Genomic DNA, 17,306 nt, shown 5'->3' with positions numbered 1-17,306 from the left:
GTGGCTGGTTCCTCCGGCCTGGGCAGGTTTTCCGGACTCCTCCGCTCCACCTCCCTCCTCGGGTACGGAAGCTGAGAAGGTGCGCGGACGGCCATGGCGGCGCACCTCAAGAAGCGGGTGTACGAGGAATTCACTAAGGTGGTTCAGGTAAGCTCTGGAAGGAAAGGTCCCGGGACCGGTCTGGGGTAGGGGAAGGTTCTCCACGCCCCAGGCACTTTGCCAGACCAGGCGCCACAAAGCTGGGTTGAATGTCTACTGCTTTGGTAGGCAGCCTCTCTGAGGCTACACTTTAGTGGGCGTGTCGTTTGCCGCTGTTGTTGTCAGCATTAATACGTGCAGTCTGACACTAAAAAATTATTAGAAGAAACAGACAGCGCTTTACAATCTACGAAAATATCTTATTCGTTACTTCATTTTATTCGTATTACATTAGCATCCTCGTTTTACAGATGAGGACTTTGAGGCTTCTGGAGGAGTATGAGCCAGTTAGTGGCAAATTGCCTCCCAACTCCCGTTACAAAAAAAGCGCCCAGGGACAAGTTGGCTGTATGCAGAGCTCAAGGGATTGGAAGAGGAGCCTATAGAAATCCTCAAGACCCAGTCAGAGCAGGCGAGGGTCACAGGCTTCATAGGGGTGGAACTTTCCATTGGTGGAACAGTTCACCTAGGGAGGAGGGCAATACCTTCCTCCTTTAGAGTTGTTTAAGGACTGGTGGGCCAAACCCGTGTCAACAGTCAGTGATTCTCCTTGTATTTCCTCATATATATAGCCGAAGTAGAGGTTGATCCCACGTCATACCTTGTGTCGTGCTTCTCAGACTCTGTGTATCCAAATCACCTGGGGTCTTTTTAAAATGTAGATTCTACTCAGTAAGTAAATCGGGCCGGGGAGGTGAAGCAATAATCTGCACTTCTGAGAAGCCCTCAGTTGATGCCAGTCAGTAGCCTCCTTCTATCCACAGACTTGTGGAATAGCAAGCTTTAGACCATCCAGCAGGACACTGATCCTTAAACATTTCATTTATTCCTTCAACAAGAGTTTACTGAGTAAAAGAGTGGTTACTACGTATTAGGTATGGTAAAAGGTGCTGAGCTACAAAGTCCAATACAAAGTAGGGTCCCTGTCCTTTAGGAACTCACAGGCGAGTGGGAGATACGGAACGGCATATCTGTGATTGTAGTACAAAGAGGTAATTGCATCGACAAATCAAGTCTTCCTCTTTTTACAGCTACTTGTTTTTTTAAAATAAATTTATTGTTGGCTGCGTTGGGTCTTGGTTGCTGCGCGCGGGCTTTTTCTAGTTGCGGCGAGTTGGGGCTACTCCGTTGCGGTGCGCGGGCTTCTCATTGCGGTGGCTTCTCTTGTTGCGAAGCACGGGCTCTAGGCCCGCGGGCTTCAGTAGTTGTGGCATACGGGCTCAGTAGTTGTGATTTGCAGGCTGTAGAGAGCAGGCTCAGTAGTTGTGGTGCACGGGCTTAGTTGCTCCGTGGCGTGTGGGATCCTCCTGGACCAGGGTTCGAACCCGTGTCCCCTGCATTGGCAGGCGGATTCTTACCCACTGCGCCACCAGGGAAGCCCCCCCCCACCCTTTTTTTTCACAGCTATTTATTTTTGTAAAAACTCCCTAGCCAAACTTCCTAGCTCTTTGTGATTTAACAGTATTCCTTCTAGCTGTATCACTGCCTTTTTTGTTTTGTGGACACTTTGTGATGTATTCGCATTGTGTGTAGGGAAGTTAGTTTGCTTCTTATTCTTGTTTTTTTCTGAAAATAACTTTGATATTTACCTTTACACTCTTTTGTTGCCCCTTTTTATGTGAAATTAGTTTTCCTCAACTTTTAAAATGAGTCAACATTCAGGAAAGCTTTCTGACTTCACAGAGCTCCCTCTTCTGTGGCTTGCTTTTTGGGATTTCCTGGCTCTGTTTCCTTTGCCCCCCTTTTTAAAAAATTGTGGCAAAATATATATAACACAGAATTTATCATTTTAACCATTTTTTAAGTGTAAGGTTCAGTGGCATTAACTACTTTCACTTTGTTGTGAAATGTCACTTCCTTTCTTTCCAGTATTCTGTTGTTCCCCCTTACCAAGACTACTCACCCCTCCTCCAGCATGCCACATGTTTGCACCTCTCCAAACTTTTGTATCTATTGTCTCCTTTACATAGAACAGATGTCATGCTTCCCTCTCTCTTTGTTCTCCACTCAGTGGACTTATATTTTTGCTTTAGTCTCTCCTCCCCTGCTTCTGTAGCACTCATCTATTTGTACTTATCACTGAGTGCTACTATAATTACTAGTGTACATATCTCCCCACCAGTTTGGGCTCCTCGAGGGCAGAGATGATGCGTGGTTCATCTGTGTTCCCTGGATAGACCATAAGGCCTGGCTCACTAAAATGTTATAGATGGTTGAATGATAGCAGATATTGGTCTGTCCTTCTCCTTATATACTCCCTAGGGAAAAAAATCTTTCCAATCTTTTGACCTAACTGCAGCCCAGATAACACTGAAGACCAAATTTGTGTGGAATAGGATGGAAATTGGTAAGGATTTTAAGAGAAGAGCTCCTTTCTTCACTTCATTGTTCATGCATGGTTACCATGGAGTGATGAAATGAGATCTTACTGCTTCTCTTATTTTTCCTCTGCTATGAAGATGAGGGAGAGAGAACTGATATGTATCGAGTGCTTATTATGTGTTTGCACAATAAAGACATTATACTTTAGACTTCTTAAATATCCCTATGATGTAGGTATTGTATTCCTTTTTATAGAAGGAGAAGGCCTCCTCTAGCTAGTAAGTGGTAATTGAACTCAAATTCCTCTGACTTCAAAGCCCTTGGTCTTTTTATCATGCCATGCCATGTTCCTGTCTAGAATAATCCTAGTCTCTTCTCTGTAGAAGTGTAAATTTGTAAAGAGGTGATTGCTCAAGGTATCATTATGATGCATCAAGCGTTAAGGGAAAATTTTTTTTTTGAATTTTATTTTATTTTTAATACAGCAGGTTATTAGTTATCTTTTTTATATGTATTAGTGTGTATATGTCAATCCCAATCTCCCAATTCATCCCACCACCACCCCTCACCCCTCTCCCCCTTTGGTATCCATACGTTTGTTCTCTGCATCTGTGTCTCCATTTCTGTGTGCAAACTGATTCATCTGTGCCATTTTTCTAGATTCCACATATATACGTTAATATACGATATTTGTTTTTCTCTTTCTGACTTACTTCACTCTGTATGACAGTCTCTAAGTCCATCCATGTCTCTACAAATGACCCAGTTTCGTTCCTTATTATGCCTGAGTAGTATTCCATTGTATGTATGTACCACATCTTCTTTATCCATTCGTCTGTCTGTGGGCATTTAGGTTGCTTCCATGACCTGGCTATTGTAAATAGTGCTTCAGTGAACATTGGGGTGCATGTGTCTTTGAATTATGGTTTTCTCCAGGTATATGCCCAGTAGTGAGATTGCTGGGTCATATGGTAATTCTATTTTTAGTTTTTTAAGGAAACTCCATACTGTTCTCCATAGTGGCTGTATTAATTTACATTCCCACCAGCAGTGCAAGAGGGTTCCCTTTTCTCCGCACCCTCTTCAGCATTTGTTGCTTGTAGATTTTCTGATGATGCCCATTCTAACTGGTGTGAGGTGATACCTCATGTAGTTTTGATTTGCATTTCTCTAATAATTAGTGATGTTGAGCAGCTTTTCATGTGCTTCTTGGCCATCTGTATGTCTTCTTTGGAGAAATGTCTGTTTAGGTCTTCTGCCCATTTTTTGATTGGGTTGTTTGCTTTTTTAATATTGAGCTGCATGAGCTGCTTATATATTTTGGAGATTAATCCTTTGTCCATTGATTCGTTTGCAAATATTTTCTCCCATTCTGAGGGTGGTCTTTTCATCTTGTTTATAGTTTCCTTTGCTGTGCAAAAGCTTTTTAGTTTCATTAGGTCCCATTTGTTTGTTTTTTTCTTAATTTCCATTACTCTAGGAGGTGGTCAAAAAAGAGCTTGCTGTGATTTATGTCAGAGTGTTCTTTCTATGTTTTCCTCTAAGAGTTTTATACTGTCCAGTCTTACATTTAGGTCTTTAATCCATTTTGAGTTTATTTTTGTGTATGGTGTTAGGGAGTGTTCTAATTTCATTCTTTTACCTGTAGTGGTCCAGTTTTCCCAGCACCAGTTATTGAAGAGACTGTCTTTTCTTCATTGTATATCCTTGCCTCCTTTGTTATAGATTAGTCGACCATAGGTGTGTGGGTTTATCTGTGGGTTTTCTATACTGTTCCATTGATTTATATTTCTGTTTTTGTGCCAGTACCATATTGTCTTGATTACTGTAGCTTTGTAGTATAGTCTGAAGTCAGGGAGTCTGATTCCTCCAGCTCCATTTTTCTTTCTCAAGATTGCTTTGGCTCTTCAGGGTCTTTTGTGTCTCCATACAAATTTTAAGATTTTTTGTTCTAGTTCTGTGAAAAATGCCATTGGTAATTTGATAGGGATTGCACTGAATCTGTAGATTGCTTTGGGTAGTATAGTCATTTTCACAATGTTGATTCTTCCAATCCAAGAACATGGTATATCTCTCCATCTGTTTATGTCATCTTTGATTTCTTTCATCAGTGTCTTGCCGTTTTCTGAGTATAGGTCTTTTACCTCCTTATGTAGGTTTATTCCTAGGTATTTTATTCTTTTTATTGCAATGGTGAATGGGATTGTTTCCTTAATTTCTCTTTCTGATCTTTCATTTTTAGTGTATAGGAATGCAAGTGATTTCTGGACATTAATTTTGTATCCTACAACTTTACCAAATTCGTTGATTAGCTCTAGTAGTTTTCTGATGATTACTATTGATTACAACTTTTATCTTCTGTTGTGATCTTCTCTATATCTACACACCAGGGCCTTACGTAAGCCCTGGAGTAACAGGTTCCCTTTTATGTGAACTTTTTGGCACTCATCATATGTAACAGATGCATCTAGAATAGTTCTAGTTAGGCACCATCCTTGGGAAAATTGAGAAAATAGTTACTCAGCTAATTTTGTGTGTTCTGTGGTTCAGATGAGGATCCCTGATTGAGATAGACTAGTGGTAGGTCATCATTTCTGTTTTTTACGGATGATAAAAATGTGAATCATGACATACTTAGAATAGAGCAGCAGAGTTGGAATCAGAGACAACTTCTAATTCCAGATCAATCATTCAGTAAATATTTGTTAAGTAACTGCAGTTTGCTAGGCATATGGCAATGTATTTTTTTCCTATACTGACCATCCTTCTAACAAAGGTAGAATGATTTGGGTGAAAATAGTCATCTGTTATGAGAGGAAGATTTTTTTCCTCAGTGTAAGCTGCAGACCATTCCCATCAGTTGTAGTTTTCTTAGGAGGCAAGGTGAGCCTAGTAAGTGCCTCAGCACAGTCTGAATATATTTGTCAAATTGAGATTTCTTTTCTAATAAGGAGTTGAGCAGATCCTTTGTGTGTCCTCTTAACCCTAAAGCTACAACAATCCTAAGAGATAGGCAGAGCAAAATATTCGTGGACCTACTTTACAGAGAAAGAAACTGAGACTTAGAGAGGTTAAATAACTTGCCCAAAGCTGTAGGAGCTAGTGAAAAGCAAAATTGGGACTCATAGCTTTGTCTCCATTTGGCTCCTTTCCCAGTTCACAACACTGCTTTTTGTTTAAGCTGGGTCTGTTACCTAAATACATTATTTTGGTATAGGAAAAATTATTTCCATCAAACAAGGTAAAGTTAAATTTGCAACTCTCTGTTTTCAGTCAAGTTTTCATGTTTTATCTTTCCTACCCTCTTGCAGCAACAGCAGGAGGAAATTGCTACTAAGAAACTCCGACTGACAAAACCAAGTAAATCTGCAGCACTCCACATAGATCTGTGTAAGGCTACCTCCCCAGCAGATGCTTTGCAGTACCTACTTCAGTTTGCCAGGAAGCCTGTGGAGGCAGAAAGTGTGGAGGGAGTAGTCAGGATTCTCTTGGAACATTATTACAAGGTAAGAAGGTCTTGAGTACCTGATGAGAGTGTGTATGGGAGTATGTATAAGAGTTGTATCATGTGTCTGCAGAATAGGTTAATATGCAAAATAAATAATAACGTGTCCATTCAACAGTCTTTTACTGAGTGTCTTCCATGTGCTAGGCACTGTGGATACAGAGATAAAAAAGATCCAAAAGGTCCAAAAAGATCCTATTATCAGAAGCTTTCAGGGGCTTCCCTGGTGGCAGAGTGGGGACACGGGTTCCAGCCCTGGTCTGGGAAGATCCCACATGCTGTGGAGCAACTAAGCCTGTGCACCACAGCTACTGAAGCCTGCGCACCTGGCGCCCGTGCTCCACAGCAAGAGTTGCCACTGCATTGAGAAGCCCATGCACCGCAATGAAGAGTAGCTCCTGCTTGTGGCAACTAGAGAAAGCCCACACGCAGCGACGAAGACCCAATGCAGTCAAAAAAAAAAAAAAAAGGTTACAGTATCTAGATGGAAACAGATGTGAATGATAAAATGCATCGAATTGCTCAGAGTACTGAGAGTGCATTGGAGCACAAAGGAGGAGTTAACTTCAACCTCTCATTCTGCTGTTACTGCTTTAATTCAAGGCCCTCATATCTAACTGCAATAACCCTTTTTTTTTTTAACTTTTTTAGCTAAGTGGCATTTTATATCTCTATTTTCATGGGTTAGAAAAAACCATCAATTCATGCATAGTTAAATAGAGGAAATATTTTAAGCAGAAAATGAAATTTGCAAAATGGTTTATTTTTCAGTTTTTATTTGCAAGTAAGATCTGAAGTAAAAGAAGAAATAATTTTCAAATATTTGAATCACAGATGACTTCGGATTTTAAACTTTAGTATGAAAATTATTGAGCTTATAGAAAAGTAGAGAATACTGTATGAACTGCCAAATACCCATCTTTGGGATTAAATAGTTATTAATATTTTGTCAAATTTGCTCAGTTTGTTTTCCTGAAGTTTTTTTAAAGTATCATAATATTTTTCCCTAAATAGTTCAGTAAATACCTCTTACAAAGGGACACTTAAAAAATATAACCATCTAAGCATCTCAAGTAAAATTAACGTCATCTAACAAATAGGCCATATTCACATTTCTCTAGTTGTTCCCCAATATCTTGTTATAGTTGATTTGTTCAAATCGAAATGCAAACTGTCTCCACACATGGCATTTGCTTTTTTAAAAATCTAGAACAATTTTTATTATTTTGGTGACATTGACCTGTAAAGAAATTTGGTCAGTTGTTTTGTAAAATGCCTTGTTTTCTATAACACTATGTTAGTTCCTGTTACACAGTATAGTGATTCAGTATTTCCATACATTTCAAAATGTTCACCACAATAAGTTGAGTTATGATTTGTCACCATACAAAATATTAAATAGTTATTGACTATATTCCCCACCCTGTACATTTCATACCCATGACTCATTTATTTTGCAACTGGAAGTTTATATCTCTTAATCTTCCTCACCTATTTCTCTCCTCCCCCTCAACCCCTTCCCCTCTGGCAAACACCTATGTATCTCGATATCTATGACTCTCTTTCTGTTTTGTTGTGTTTATTCATTTGTTTTGTTTTGTTGATTCCACATGTAACTGAAATCATACGGTGTTTGTCTTTCTCTGACTTATTTCACTTAGCATAATACCCTCTTGGTCCATCCATGTTGTCGCAAATGGCAAGGTTTCATTCTTTTTTTATGGCTGAGTAATATTCCATTGTATATATAAATCACGTCTTCTTTATCCATTCATTTATTGTTGGGCACTTAACGTTGCTTCCAAATCTTGGCTGTGATAATGCTGCAACAAACATAAGGGTGCGTATATCTTTTGGAATTAGTATTTTTGTTTTCTTCTGATAAATACCCAGGGGTGGAATTGCTGGACTGTATGGAATTTTGTTTTCAACTTTTTGTTATGGAACATTTCAAATATGTATACAATTAGAATAGTTTAATTCCCATGTACGCATTACCCAGCTTCAACAATTATCATTTTATGTCTAAATTTGTTTTATTCCCACCCCCTCCCCCAGTCCTACTGTCCACTTCCATTTCCTCCACTCTCACCCTCTACCAGATTCTTGTGAAAACAAATTCCTGGCATCGTATCATTTTATTCATAAATTTCAGTTTATATCTCTAAACAATAAAGACTCTTTTTAAAAACATAATCACAATACCGTTACCATGTCTAAAAGAAAAATTGGACTCAGGCATTCTGATGTCAGACCCCAAGCTCTTTAACCAGGCCATGCTGCGTGCATTAGTCTAGCAGATTCTAGCCCCAGAGGAAAGGAGGAGGGATGATAAATGGGTCCAGTTCTAGATTGATGACTATAGTGTTTTTTTATTCTTCTATTTTATACAGAAATATGGTATCTTGTATTTTAGTAGATAAATACTTTGGCTTCTGCTTTTCTCATCCAAGGTTTTCTGTAGCTGAACTTGTTAATATTTCACATGAGGGGTTCTTCACTTATACTACTGTGTTAGTTGCTGTGGAGGATGTTGGGAACTGTGAGACATGTTCTTTGTCCTTTAAGGGCCAGTAGTATAGTTGGTAGATCAAATAATATATGTGATATATAGATGGTAAGGGCTTGAGTTATTCATTTGTTTATTTTTTTCATTCACTCTAAGTGTTCTGAATTCTAATTCTGTGCCAGGCCTTGTGCTTTATGTTGATGATACAGAGATTAATATATGATCCCTAATCTGAGTCTAGTTGGGTAGATTAGACAAAAAATGGATAATAATACAATGTTATAGGTGCTACGAAATCTGAGACAGGTTATGATATAACTTTAAAGAAGAGGGTAATCAATTGTACTTGGGAGCACGGGCCTAGAAGGGCATTATAGAGTAGTGATGCTTGAGATGAATCTTAATCAGATTATGGGCAGTTGGAAAGTAGGAGGAAAGACGTTTTAGAAAGAAGGAGCAATTGTGAGCAAAGACATCGAGATGTGAAATAACTTATCACGTTAGAAGAAATACAGGTAGTTTGGCTGGTGTAGATTTTATTTTATTTTATTACTTTCTAAATAATTATTTTTGGCTGTGTTGGGTCTTTGTTGCTGTGCGTGGGCTTTCTCTAGTTGCGGTGAGCGGGGGCTACTCTTCGTTGTGGTGCGCGGGCTTCTCATTGCGGTGGCTTCTCTTGTTGCGGAGCACAGGCTAGTCTAGGCCCACGGGCTTCAGTAGTCATGCCATTTGGGTTCAATAGTGTGGCTTGCGGGCTCTAGAGCTCAGGCTCAGTAGAGCTCATGCTCAGTAGTTGTGGCACACGGGCTTAGTTGCTCCATGGCATGTGGGATCTTCCCGGACCAGGGCTCGAACCTGTGTCTCCTGCATTGGCAGGTGGATTCTTAACCACTGCGCCACCAGGCAAGTCCTTTTGTACATCTTTTTGTTAGTTATTCCTAGATAGTTAATATTTTGTTATTGTAAATGATATGTTTAAAAAATTTTATTTTCTAACAGTACAGAATGGATATTCAGAAATGCAATTGATTTTTGCTTATTAAATCCTATATCTAACAACCTTGCTAAGCTCATTTAACAATTTTAATAAATTATGTGTAGATTTTGGATTCTTTACAAATAATCATATCAGCATATAACGGCTTTGTTTGATATTAATACTATGATACCAACTATCTCTTGATTAAAGTTTGCATGGTATACCTATTTCTACTTTTTATTTTCATCTTTTTTATAACATTTTATTTTATGACCCATGTAAAAAACATGTAGTTAGTTTTTTAAAAATTTCACTTGACAGTGTTTGTTTTTCAGTTGGAGCATTTAGTTCATTAAATTTAATGTGTTTATTGATATATGCCGGTTTAAATCTACCCTCTTATTAAATGCCTTCTATTTGTCTTACCTGCTCAGTGTTCTTTTCTTTTCCCTCATTTCTTGCCATCTTTTGCATTGACTCTTTTAAAAAAATTCTCTCCTCCACCCCTTTTTTATTAGCTTGGGAGTTATACATTCTTTTATACTTCTTTTACTGGTTATAACCTAGCTATTACATGAATTCTTGACTGATCAAAGTCAAGTGTTAAATGGTACAGTTTCTATTTTGAACAATGTGAGGACTTTAACTTCATTTATCCACCTTCCTGACTTACATGTGTGAATGAAGTTTTATGTTTTAATTCTCCATTTTTCACTCTGGAAGACATTGTTATTTTCTACAGGCAGTATTCATTTAAGTTTACCTATGTAGTTATCATTTACCCACATGTATTTATCATTGCTTTTCTTTCCTTCTTGTATCTGTGACTGTTTATTCATCTGGGATTATTTTCCTTTTGGCTGATGAATACTCTCTGATATTTCCATTTATTGTGAGTTTACTGGTGGCACTCAGTGACAAATTCTTTGTGTTTGTATGTATGGAAAAGTTTTAAGTTTTACGTCCATTCTTTTTTTTTTTGGCCATGCTGCATGGTTTGTGGGATCTTAGTTCCCCAACCAGCCACTGAACCTGGGCCACAGCAGTGAAAGTGCTGAGTCCTAACCACTGAGCTGCCAGGGAATTCCCTTTACGTTCCTTCTTTTTTTTTTTTTTTTTAATTTATTTTATCTTATTTTATTTATTTTTGGCTGCTTTGGGTCTTTGTTGCTGTGCATAGGTTTTTCTCTAGTTGTGGCAAGTGGGGGCTACTCTTCGTTGCGGTGCGTGGGCCTCTTATTGCGGTGGCTTCTCTTGTTGTGGAACACGGGCTGTAGGTGCTCGGGCTTCAGTAGTTGTGGCTCACAGACTCTAGAGCACAGGCTCAGTAGTTGTGGTGCACGGGCTTAGTTGCTCCATGGCATGTGGGATCTTCCTGGACCAGGGCTTGAACCAGTGTCCCCTGCATTGGCAGGTGGATTCTTAACCACTGTGTCACCAGGGAAGCCCCTACCTCCCTTCTTGAATCATGTTTTTGCTGTGTGTAGAATTTTAGATTGGCTGTTTTTCTTTATTTGTTTGTTTGTTTTTAGTATTTTAAATATATCATTGTATTGTTTCCGTTGAGAAGTGACACACATGTTTTTCTTTTTGGCATCCGTAATACTATTCTAGTTTTCCTTAGCGGGAAGGTTGTTCTGTATTATCTAGCCTGCCCCTAACGTAAGTGAGAGTCTTGGCATTGCCTTTTGCTGGACTATAGCGGTATACTCTTTTTTTTTTTTTCGCGTATTAAGTTTTATTTACTTTATTAAAAGAATGAATGGAAAGATGAATAATTCTTTGGAACCATTCAGATTCTTTTGCTGTTATATAATTTTTTTAATCAAATACTCCTTTTTTTATTTTTCGCTGCTCAAAGGATTAAATTTTTTTTCAGAAATATGGAATGCTTCATGAATTTGTATGTCATCCTTGCATGGGAGCCATGCAAATTTTCTCTCTATTGTCCCAGTTTTAGTATATGTGCTGCCAAAGCAAGCACCGCAATTACTCTTAATTTGTCTCTCTGGCTACTTTTGCCCCTTCCAATCCAATCATTATATTGAGGCTGGTTTGGTATTTCAGAAATTTGAATCTGTTTATGTCACTCTCCTCGTTATAGTTATTCAAAGGATTTTTATTGTTCTTAGGACAAAGACTATTCATTTGTTTATTCAACAGTGAACAAATATGTATTGAATTCCTGCTACCTTCTGGGCACTATCAGAGGCACTTGCCATAATTCTCAAAAAGTTGTGGCACCTGCTTGCCTCTGTAGCCGCATTTCATGGTAGTCTACATTTTAGCCACATTGCCCCCTTTTTCAGTTCTGGAAGCTGTGGTGTTCTTTCATGACTGAGAGCATTCATTTATTCTTTTCTCTCTGCCTCAAATTAAAGTCTGTGTTTGTTATATGCTTTCATAGAACTCTTTATTTTTCCTTTACAGTACAACTTTGTAGTTATGTATTTGGACATTACTTGACAATTGTCTGCCTTGCCTGTTAAAACTTGAAGTTCCATGAGGGCAGTGTATCCCCATGGCCAAACACAGTGGCGCCTTGTAAGTACTCAGGAAATCCTGTTGAACAGATGATGGATGAATTATTTAGTTCACTGAGTGAATTAAGTAGGACACGTGGCTTTTCCTTTTCCCATACTCTTCCCTTTATTTTTATCAGAATGTACGAAGTGCTTTCTGGGCATTCTGCTTGTCACTTCAGCAGCTCACAGGTTGGTTGGGGAAGCAGACACAATCACATAATACACTATGGCGATTACAGTGCACTGGTGAGGGGCCTGATAAGGGGTTGCACCGGGCTGCTTGGGTGGTCCAAGGGGAAGGGCACTCTTGTCCAGTTCAGGCATCAGAGACAAACTTCCTGGGGTTGCTGATACCTGAGGGGCAGGAGGGAGTGGCCGTGGGAGGCAGGGAGAGCAATTTAGGCAGAGGAGCAATCTGAGCAGAAGTACAGAAACTTGAAGCCTCATGGCATCAAGCTTGGTGGGGAATTGTGGGAGCTGACATACGGGACAGTCTTGGCAGGCCGTTGTGGCATGCTCAGCAGCTCAGGCTTCTTTCCATAGGAAACTGGAAGCTTTTGAAGGGTTATGAATGTGTGGAGTTTTAAATTTAACATTCTTCTAAAAACCCCAACTGTAGCATTTATTGTAACAAATTCAAGCAGTATAGAAGTGTATAAAATAAAGAATGAGACTTGCCTCTGCAAATAAAAAAGTTAGAAAACAAAATACACTCTCCAGAGATTACTCTGGAGAGAATCACTGTAACAGATATGTATGCATTCTTAAATGCAGCATTTCAGAATCTTCCATATTCTGGGTTTGCAACATTCTTCTGCCTGGAATGCTGCTTCCCTAAAACTTCCTATTGCTCTCTGTCTCACTCAGTTAAGTGTCCGTTCAAAGGTCAAATCCTTAGAGTGGACTTTCCTCACTGTCCTGTCTATAACAGCCTCTCCACATTAGTCTTTAACCTCTTACACACGTCGTTTTTCTTCAGAATGCTTACAATCTGAAATTACATATTTTCTTTTGCCAGTCTTTATTTTTAAATTTTTTATTCTTTTTGGCCGAGCCAGACGGCTTGCACGATCATAGTTCCCCGACCAGGGATTGAACCTGGGCCCATGGCAGTGAAAGCACCAAGTCCTAACCCCTGAACCACCAGAGGATTCCCTCTTTTGCCAGTCTTATCCACTTGAATATAAGCGCTATGAGAGCAGGGATTGCTTCTGTTTTATTCACCGTTGTATCCCCAGCAGCTTTGTAAATTTACAAACATACACAAAAGGAGAGAAAATAATATGAGCCTTCCAGTGTTCCTCATCCAGCTTCAACAATTATCAACATTTTGCTCTTCTTGTTTGGTTCATTCCCCTACTTTTTTGGGGGTGGGGCAAATCCCAGACAACATATCATTTTACCTATAAACACTTAATTATCTGTGTTTAACAAATTAGGACTTTTTTTAGGACTTAAAAAAAATGACACTTAACAATAATCCTTAATAGTGTATATAATACCTAGTCCATGTTCAGCTTTCACTGATTGTCTTAAAGTCTTTTTACAGTTGGTTTGTTTGAGCAAGATTCACACATTGCATTTGGTTAGTTTAGCTGTCCTTTTCAGTTTCTTTTAATCTATAGCATTCCCTCCCCCCACCACCTTTTCTTTCCCATGATATTTATTGTTTAAAAACTAGGCATTTTACCCGTGGAATTTCCCATATTCTGGGCTTGGTGATTGCATCCTTATTTTTCACGTGTTTTTTATTTGCTCTTTATGGTACCTATCGGAGTATCATATTCATAGGGATTCGGTTCAGGTTTTATTACCCTCCACATGAAAGGACTGATGATCATAGAGGAAGGAAGGAGGGGCATTAATATTTGATTGCCTTCTGTATGCCCATTTCTGTGTGAGTTGTTTTCCTCTCAGTAGCCGTTTGAGGTTGTTTTTAGCCCCATTTCACAGATGAGGCTTAGGAAGTTAATTAGCCTGTTCAAGACATATAGCTATTACATAGTGAGTCCAGGCTTCACACCTCAATCTGGCCAATTTCAAAGCCCTTTCTCCTTCTGCTGCACTCCACAGCTTAAGTTCCCAAGAAAATGACTTTCCCAAGGTTGAACTTATGGTAAGTGGTGTGCCAGGATTCAGGGTCTTCTGACTGCATATGTTTTGTCCCTTCTCCTGCTTCAGGCCTTCTTGTTCTGCCCAGTTACCTCCTTAGAAACTGGGGTCACATCTAGAAGGCCCTTCATCTTTTGAGCATCCATTTAAGTAATTTTGTCCTTGGGACAGAAACGCTTGCTTAATCTTAGCATTGGCAAGGTACTTTTTTTTCTTTTTTTTCATTTTACCTATGTTTATTGAACATCTGTCTACTTAGTGCCAGATATTGTGCTACATACTTGCGATATGGTGATGAGCAAAAAGACATGTTCCTTTCGGTCTTTGGGGGAAGTTTTTCACCCTAGGAATCTTGGTGCAAATTAAAGACCACCTCCCGATATTGAAGCTAAATGGGCCACGCTAACTCATGTCTTAGTCTCTCTTGCCCTGGGCCCCAGACCCAGGACCTAGACCCAGACAATGATTCACCTGCCCCAGACTTTTCTTTAAAATATTTATTTATTTGGCTGCACCGGGTCTTACTTGTGGCACACGGGATCTTTGTTGCTGCTTGCAGGATTTTTAGTTGCGTCATGTGGGATCTAGTTCCCTGACCAGGAATTGAACCCGGGCCCCCTGCATTGGGAGCACAGTCTTAACCACTGGACCACCTGGGAAGTCCCATCACCTGCCCCAGACTTCTGATCAGGATCTGGTGATCCAAAAAAACACAGGTAGAACGAAAACTTCTTTCTGGTGATAGCAGTAGTAGCTGCAGCACCCAATTTCTGGGGCTCCAAAAACAGTGGTGCTGACAGCAGTGTTGAGTACCCAGTGCTGGCAGTGTTGGTGGTCCAAGTTGCTGCAACTCATGTCTAATGTTACTGCAAAGTGGAGGAAAGGTACTTTTAATCCCAAAAGCACACATCTCGTTAGAAGTTAATGACATCAGGGAGGCATAAAATATTCCCATTCACTTTGCAGTATTTAGGTGTAACATACAGATTGAGAAAAACTTTCTGCCCCCAAAACATATAAAGTTAATTTTTCAGAAATAAAGCTTAAGAAATACTTGTTGAGACTGTTTTGTGATATTAGTTTCCCATGTTCCTGAGAGTAGAGCATCAATGTAACAATAGCTTCTTTTGTTTCAGGAGAATGATCCATCTGTGAGACTGAAAATTGCATCATTGTTGGGTTTACTGTCAAAGACTGCAGGATTTTCACCAGACTGCATTATGGATGATGCCATTAACATCCTGCAGAATGAAAGTAAGTTGCAATTTAAAAGCTATATAGGGAATTCCCTGGCTGTCCTGTGGTTAGGACTGAGCTGCCACTGAAGGGGGCATGGGTTTGATCCCTGGTTGGGGAACTAAGACCCCATATGCTGCAGGCCTGGCCAGAAAAAAAGAAAAAGCTGTATAATTAGATCAGAAATCTTTAGTTCCTTTTGTATACAATGTAGAACAAAATTTTGTTGTGTTGGTGGTTATTGAAAAGGAATTTGAGGATGATTCAATAAAACCATGTACATATATTTACACTAGAGTTAAAATACAGGTTTATCTCTTAATAGCTATCATTTATTGATCTCTACTAAGTGCCATATACTTAAGATAGTTTACATATGACATAAGATAGATACTATTGTCCCTATTTCATAGGCTGGGAAACTGAAGCTCAGAGAAGTTAACTAACTTGTTCAAGGTTACATAGTATGTGACAGAGTTGATGTTTTGTTGACTGTGCCTACTAACTCAGAAACTGCCCTGGTGCTGCCCTGGTCATGCGGTCCCCCACAATTTACTTCTATAAAGGCAACATCTCCCGTGTCTCATATGTTGTTGCCTTTTCTGTTTGTTCCTTGTTGATGCCCACTAAAATTATTCTGTGTTTAGGTGAAAAGGAAAACTATTTTACCTTAAAATTTTTTTTCTTTGATTATCTAGTTTTATTTATGTACAAGGTTTTCTTATAGGGTTAGTGCCTCATTGCCTTGATATTTATTCTAAAATTAAATAAAATGAAATCCTTTGTGGCTGTTCCTGAAAGTACTATAGTTTTGTTTGAATTGTTTGTAGTTTCAAAAAATAGTTTTATTTCATTTTAGGGTATACATATTTAAACAAATATGATTATTTAAATATTGGACAACATTTAGTCTATCAACTTGAGGTTATGAGAGTAATAAAGGTCCAGTGAACTCAAGAGACAATCTAAATTCACTTACTGTACAACTGTTTAATGATAACAAATATCTTATATAAGTGGCCCATGGGTTGAAGTTGAGAATTTTTTATTTTGTTAGAAGGAACTTTAAATTTTACCTGTATTGAATTTTGACCCAAGACTTTTAATTCACAGGAAACAATCAAAATATATTAAAAAAAATTTTTGGCATTTATTGAAAAGCCAATGTAATGACATTAGGGAGAAATTTAAAAAGTATTCCTACTATTACCATAAAACAATTTGATGGGGGTGGAGTCAAGATGGCAGAGTAGGAGGACGCTGAGTTTGCATCTCTGCACAGCTAGGGCACCTACCAGGCACTGGTGGGGGACCACAGACATCGAAGGGGATGGTAGGAACCACTGAGTGACTGGGTAGGGGGAGTGTGACATGTCGGGGAGTGAGGGGGAAGGAGGAGTGGAGGTGGGATGGGACTGGCGCCCCTGAGGGGTGGCTGGGGGTGGGGAGGGGTTCCCAGACCAGGTGGGGCCCACCCATGGTTAGCGGATCAACAGGGACAGGGGAGACCCTCGGGAGAGGGGAGGAATGGAAGGGAGCACAGCCAGCATTTCCCTGCCCACTTGGGCCCGTGGGGAGCCTGCTGAGGTCCTGGGCCTAATCCTCTGCCCTCTGAGGTCCAGCAGTGCTGAGCCTAAGCTCCGTCCACACACCCCCACCCGGGGCCTTACCTCTGAACTCCAAACTCTGCACACCAAGGCCCCCCCTCAGGCTGTGCTGCCTTTCCCCACAGGTGCTATGCCTAGGTTCCCCCACACTAAACCCCACCCCCGCCTAAGTTCCGCCCCTGCCTAAGCTCTGCCCCCAGGGCCAAGGGTCTTTTTTAATTTTTTAAATTTTTTTAGGTTGTGTTTCTGTTTTACCTTGTTGTTGTTGATTCATTTATATTTTGATTTTTCTAATTTTATTTTATTCTTTATA

At 39.6% G+C, this 17,306-nt stretch overlaps 1 protein-coding gene and 1 non-coding gene across 2 annotated transcripts in view; one reads left to right on the top strand and one right to left on the bottom strand.

Moving 5' to 3' along the window:
• Nucleotides 1-17,306, top strand: part of INTS4 (integrator complex subunit 4) — a 106,182-nt gene continuing 88,876 nt past the window's right edge. The window contains exons 1-3 of the mRNA XM_024749408.1: nt 1-147; nt 5,832-6,026; nt 15,287-15,404. Of these exons, the coding sequence (XP_024605176.1) occupies nt 94-147; nt 5,832-6,026; nt 15,287-15,404 (367 nt within the window). The 5' untranslated portion in view covers nt 1-93. The remainder of the gene's footprint in view (nt 148-5,831; nt 6,027-15,286; nt 15,405-17,306) is intronic.
• Nucleotides 11,391-11,497, bottom strand: LOC112402692 (U6 spliceosomal RNA). The gene has a single exon (XR_003003754.1). It is a non-coding gene; the product is annotated as a U6 spliceosomal RNA (small nuclear RNA).

The sequence above is a fragment of the Neophocaena asiaeorientalis genome, unplaced genomic scaffold (genome assembly GCF_003031525.2).
Source record: "Neophocaena asiaeorientalis asiaeorientalis breed wild unplaced genomic scaffold, Neophocaena_asiaeorientalis_V1.1 scaffold363, whole genome shotgun sequence".
In the NCBI taxonomy this organism is placed as follows: domain Eukaryota; kingdom Metazoa; phylum Chordata; class Mammalia; order Artiodactyla; family Phocoenidae; genus Neophocaena; species Neophocaena asiaeorientalis.
Note: the sequence above shows the minus strand (reverse complement) of the source record. Positions and strands in the feature narration are given on the sequence as shown.